The 6,477-nt window shown below is 39.9% G+C and overlaps 1 protein-coding gene across 1 annotated transcript in view; it reads left to right on the top strand.

The window, feature by feature from the left end:
- F13A1 (coagulation factor XIII, A1 polypeptide) overlaps positions 1 to 6,477 on the top strand; it is a 58,189-nt gene that overhangs the window by 18,227 nt on the left and 33,485 nt on the right. The window contains exon 4 of the mRNA XM_009073052.1: positions 5,925 to 6,043. Within this exon, the coding sequence (XP_009071300.1) occupies positions 5,925 to 6,043 (119 nt within the window). The remainder of the gene's footprint in view (positions 1 to 5,924; positions 6,044 to 6,477) is intronic.

The raw sequence follows: 6,477 nt of genomic DNA, 5'->3' as shown, positions 1-6,477 counted from the left end.
CTGATACATGACATTTGCCCTTAAAACTTCCCCTTTACTGGTGACTAATTAGCAGCTGTGCCCTCTGTGATGAACAGAACATTTTGCAAATGAGCCTTTTTTATAATCCAATGGGATGAAGAACAATCTAATTTTTTAAAAATTTCCCAGGATCCTGGGAAAAATCAGCCCTTATGTTGACAGGATTGTATTTTACCCAATGAACTCCTTGTGTGGCTTTCAGGAGAGGGCAAGAAGGACCAGAGAGGTTTGACTCAGCCTTCTGACAGGCTGTAGCACTGTGTCTCAGCTTCTGACACTTGTAAGCGTCCAAGTCATATATATTATAATATATTTAGGTCACCAGCTAACTTTAATATTCTCCCGCCACCCTTCCTTCATCTTTCAGTTTTTTACCAGAGTATTTGCATCAAATAATCCCATACCAAACAAGGGCCATCCTACCAAGTGACAAGTAAGTTTAGCATTATTAATAGAGCCCATTATTCAGCTGCACTACTGTCAGTACATCGAATGATTTGTGTTGGATTCATTACTTGCCCCTGGTCCAAGGGAATATAAGCAATGATTAGCTTATGCATTATTTAAGAAGATATATGTTAATGCTGAATAAAGCACAGTTAGTTAAGTGGGAACAGGAGGGAAGTGCAAGGCCCAAGGTTCTTTGACACCATGAGATACTTCTGAAAGCAGCATAGAGCAGCATGTTAACAGTTTGTTCTGTGAGAGGAGGGAGAGTGTGTAACAGAAAGAGAGGAATCACTGCCAAAGTTATGACCCACTGTAAGCAGACAAAACTGCTCAAGGATTGTGAAGGCGTCACCAGCCTCTCACAGCTTCAGCCAGGGAGCTGCAATTCTTCACCTCAAGGAGGAGCATCACTTAGTTTCACTCCTGGATGTTGTAACAGGCGATTTGCTAGCCAGCACGGTGATTCTGCAGTGGCTCAGCACCTCTTTGGAAAGGGATAAACCTCAAAGAAAAAGCTTTTTAAATTGCCTCGGTTTGCCTCCCGTTTAGCAGACAACCTGCTAGGGCTTCATGCAGACCTAATGTGGAGAGAAGATGTGATGTGGAGGGGTTGGCTACCCTACTGTGGTGTGACTAGGACCACAAAAGCTGATTTGAGGTGATAGTCAGAGGGTGGGAAAGGGAAAATCAATCCTCTCTTCACACTTCTTTCCCCACCAGCCCTGTGTGCTGGCTGATCCACCTCTGTTCATGTCACATAGGCATTTTGCTCTCATATGCCCTCCCTCCCTCACATCTGGGCTGAATGGGGTCAAAAGCCAGCAAGGTTAAAACCATGACATGGGACCAAACCCCCAGGGAGCAAGACAAGCAGTAATTGCCTCCAGCTGTAGCCATTGGCAAAGCCAAGGGGAAAGCTCTGCTTTAGAAAAGCAAGAGTCTCAGGGCAGCAAGGATGTGCTGTGTGACCCCAGATTCAGGGGAGGCAAACTCAGGGAACACATTTACATCTGCAGCTTACATGTTCAGGTGTGTCTCAATGGTTTCAGGTCCTGTCTCTTGCTGACTATTGTAGTTTTCATTTCCTGCATGTTTCATTTGGATTTATACTCATTTCTTGTTCCCACTTTTACTCCTAGGTAGTTTGGACTAATTGGCTCCTATATCTGCCTTTTCTCCCTTTCCTTGTGTTAGAAAATCAGGGACTGTTTCTCCACGCTTTATCCTTTGGCTGGCAAAGATTTTTCAGTGGAATGACAAAAGGATAGAAAAGCTCAGGCAGATAAAAGTGCAGTGAAAACAATAGTTTGAAAATCTTCTAGACTTGTTTGCTGGGTTAATAGCGAAGCAGAAAAGTCTGAGTGAAAAGCCTCATTAAAAAGAGAAGGCTGATGCAGGAATGAATGGGGATTGTTACAGCAGGGAGCAGAGTACATGCTCTAGTGCCTAGTACAGCTTCCCGACTCATCATTTTGGAGAAACATCAGTGTGTTGGTATGAGCTTCTCTTTAAGACAGAGGCATTTGTGCCCTTTCTTATTACTCCTTTTCTAACTGTAGTTCAGTTTTGACATAGCTTCCCAGACAGGGATGTTGGTTTTTTTCCTGCTGTTTCAGAACAAGTCGGAATATTTTACCAGTCAATTTACAGGGTACTTTGCTTCCTAGATCATCAGATGCTTTTATATATTTTAATCCCTTTAGCTACATTCAAGACTGATCACCAATAATGCTTTAAAAATGCAGGGCCTGATACTGCAAAATGATATACACCAGCCCAAAACATCTGGGAATTCAGAAGCAAGTGAGTGGATTGAGATTTCAGATACTGAGGTGAAATTTTCATTACTTAATAAGCAAGGTAAAGTCTGTAAAGAGAAGCAGCATCCTTTCTTCAGCTAGCTGACATAGTTGGAAAAAACAGATGTGCTTTCAGGCATGTAGAGCCCTCTTCAGTTCTGGAACAGAAGATACAAATGGCAAGTAGTTAAGGATAACTTCTTGGAATGTAACTAAATACTTAGCAATATCAGACTACATGAAAGAAAAGCTCCTTTGATCTGGATACTGTGATATCTTTCCAAGGAGGTGCTGAGACCCAGCAGCTTTCTGCTGGGGAACATTCAGTGCTGATCAGGAAAAGACCTTGCATTGACTTCTGTGCCTCTCTCACAGGTGGAGATACATGGTATAGCTGAGTAAGTTGCAGACCCTGTGAGCTGAGATGTGAGTTTCACTCACTCGAGCCTCCTGCAAAGTGTATTACATTTTAGCAATTAAAAATATTGCAAAATTATTGAGTCAATTGCACAGTTCTTCTGCTCAAATATTCTAATACAGTTTGAAGATTAGTAACATGTGGTTGCCTTTGGACTCCTCTCACATGTTACCTGTCATCCAAATTTGGCCCAACAACATTTTCTGGCTACATTCATGTAAACAAGTACTAGCACTATGCAAGGCACCATACTGATCTTGATCCTGGCTAGAGTGGTTTTTGTAGATAGCTGTATTTATCTCTTGCAGCTCTGGGTTTTCACAGTATTGTCCTCTTCCCAGCATGAACCCTGGGAGTTTTGTGATTCCAATGAGGCCCATCCTTGCATTCCTGGATTCTTATGGGAGCATGGTTGAGGGAGGCTGGGAGCTCAGGGCAAGCCTGCTGCTTCCACTTCCACCTGTCTGCTGGTGCTGCTGTACTCAGCCATCACTGTCTGCATGAAGAAATGGCTTTTCCAACTCCAGAGGGTTGCTGTGCTGGGGATGGGCTCCTCCCATACTGGGTAGAGTCCTCTCATGCTCATTCACCTTCTCAACTTGAAAGGGTTGCTCTGCACTCTTCAACTCTTTTACAAGGAGCCAGTGTTCAGTGGGATTCCTCGCCTGCAGTGCTGTCTTCACATGAAGGTTATTTTCACCTTATCCATCTTCAAACAGAGAAGCATAGAAGCTAATTTGCTTCTTTGTAACATTGCTAGTGTCTTAGTAAATTCCCAGGATAAAAGAAATGAGTAAAAAACCCCTAAACTGCTAGAGAAAAAGAACAAACAAATCCAGCACATTTCTGTGGAATTCTTCTGTTTGTCAGATGTGAGCCTCCACTTGCACAAAATAATTAGGAGTTGTACTATGTAGAGCACACTTAGCATCAAAGGAGTCACAAATGCCTCGTATTTTCTTCTAAACAGTCTCAAGGGTAGTGAAAGCTGTCAAAAATCAAAGCAGCTGACTTCTCTGTGAAACACAGAAGACCTTTTTACCTTATCAAAAACACAAATATTTAAAATAATCAACAGAGAAGTTAATCAATTTTCATCTGATCTAGCAAAGATCATGCAGTCTCAAAATAACATAAGCATCTCAATTCATACCAATGCGATCAATGTTGATATTTTTAATCCTTGAAAGAAAACAATAGCTGTCAAGAAGGCATATGCACACACTCCACTGAATGTGTAACTGTACAGAAGAAGGTGTGAGTCCTCCTTCTTTAAATGTGTTCTCTGTACTATTTGTATGGACGAGCTTTTATAAAATCCAAAACTCAGGGAGAGAATGCAGATAATCATTCAATGAACAAATCAGACAGATCCAGCCTATTGAAACAGAGCCTAGATGATCTGTAAAATCTGCAATATTTTTTGTGGGGTATTATGCAGAACTTGTTAGACCACAAGAAAGGTCATGTAATATACAGTTTAATAATATGAGAGTTCTGCTTGCATAAATGACTGCAGCTTTTTCATTCACTGTCAAGTTTTATCTCTCTCTTTCACCTCATAGCCTCTGAATATAAGAAACCTGTGATCTTCTACTCTGTACCTGGGTGCAGGTTGACTAGGTTGTGGGTAGTGATAAGTCTATAAAGAAACTTCTTAACGGCCCAGTGCTTAGAAGCCGGGTGAATACCATCACCCTGCCAAATACAAGGGTGGGTCTCAGACCTGCCTGCCCTAGGTAAAACTCCATAAAACCTGCCATTCCTCTGCTTGCTCGAAGTTGGACATTGTCATCAGAACCTGCACAGCAACTCTGTCAAAAGCATTATGGCAAGCACTGATGTTCTCAAATGCACTAAAAACTTCTTGTGTTTAACACCTGCTTCTCTATCATTTTCTGCACACCAAAGCATACATAACTATGTGCAATCCCTTATGTATGTATAGGCATGGAAATATAAATATATCTTCAGAGAAAACAAAACTTCCAGCAGAGTCAGGTGTGGACATAAGCAAAGCCCTTTACCTAGCTGAAGCCAGTGTGAGTTTTCCCATTGATTTTTTGAGGGCTCAAATTTTAGCTTATTTTTAGCAAAATTGCAGTTTTGTGGGCAAATGAAGAAGCTTTTGAGGATGAGGCTTACAAGGAAGTACAAATCTGATTTGCATTTCAACAAAATACAAGAAATCAATAGGCTTTTAAAAGTTAAATGATCCCTTAGTAATTTGTAGTGGGATGCTGAAGAAATCCACTATGGCAGTAGTAAGGAGTTTTGTACTTGCACATATCCAGCTGTCAAAGGTTATTTCTCCCCTTTAATTTTCTATCTGGTACCACATAACTGATTTCCTCAAATTAATTAATTCCCATGCTATTAATTGTTAAGCTGTATCTTAGTCTCTAAGTATGAGCACAGGAAAGAAGTCTCCAACTATTCTAGCATCACAGAATCACGACCTGCTTCATACTTACCTGTGAATGTCTAAATAGTTTCATGTCATTCAGAGTTCCTGATGAATGGTAATAATGAGTTATTTATGTATGTAAACCATATTTGCAGGCTGATGGTCCATGCATATGCTATTGACTTTTGATATAAGTCCAATCTAGAATATACTCTTTGTATATGTTTTGATAAAGATGTCTTCCAATTCCTTCTAGTTTTCACTTGGACACTTGAATTTCTTGTCCTGCTAGCTGGTCGGTCAAGCTACTCCAGTCAATAACTAATGTACAGAAAAAACATTCAAATCCTTCTGTTAATATGCTATAAAAACTGTATTCCATTTTTTAATGCACTACAGATTTATCTTTAGATCTCTTGACTTGAACTGTTTTCCATTAACATTAATAGGTCTGAAATTGTTCTTTGAACTGTTTGTACAGATGCAGAATTGCGTCATGGTGCTCCAACTTTCAAATTAGCAGTACACAATAATCATAAAATTCTTGATAAGATGTGACATTTTAAGCATACTTTACGGATCCTGAGAAAACAGGCAGGACTTGTCAGCATTTTTCCATCTTACATGATTATAAGTTGTGTATCCTATTCCTGACTAGGGTCACTACCTCTTTATTCTTGTACTCTCTGGAAGCAAGTCATGCTCTTTCTTTGATGAAAGTGAGGTACTTTTCATCAAAGGTGACTGTATTATATGCTAAGGTGTTTTATCTGTCCTATATGAATATTAAGCACCTGTGTTAACATTTATTTTTGGTAAACTGATGCAGAGGATGCTGTGTATCTGGACGATGAGAAGGAAAGAGAAGAATATGTCCTGAATGATGTTGGTATTGTTTTCCATGGAAACATCCAAGAGATAAAGTCAAGAAGTTGGAGTTATGGTCAGGTGAGCTATTTAGACATTCTCCAGTAGGACAGCAAGTGAGTTTAATTGACACCAGACTGTGGTTGAGACTGTGGGCTCTGGAGTGCATAATTGGTCTCTCTTTCAGAAAGATAAGGGACATAATTTTAAAATTGTATGAAGTGGGTATATGCCTAATCCAAGAAAACAATGTTATAATAGCTGATATTTAAAGATCTTGTTATAGTATCTCAAATACTAAGAGGCTGTCTATTGAAAGTTATAATCATTAGCTGAGGTTTCCATAGTGCAGCAGTATTTCTGCTGCTGCATTGTTGCTGCTTCAGGATCAAATTAGTTTGTGAAAAGTAGTTGTTTGGGTTTGTTGGGGTTTTTTTCATTTTTCAACAATAGGTTGTATTGCTTTTTGACTTTTCCTTTTAGTTTTAGCAGCTTCATGTAAATAATTCTAATCT

The sequence above is a fragment of the Acanthisitta chloris genome, unplaced genomic scaffold (assembly GCF_000695815.1).
Source record: "Acanthisitta chloris isolate BGI_N310 unplaced genomic scaffold, ASM69581v1 scaffold8284, whole genome shotgun sequence".
Taxonomy (NCBI): Eukaryota; Metazoa; Chordata; class Aves; order Passeriformes; family Acanthisittidae; genus Acanthisitta; species Acanthisitta chloris.
This window is presented reverse-complemented; position numbering and strand designations above follow the sequence as displayed.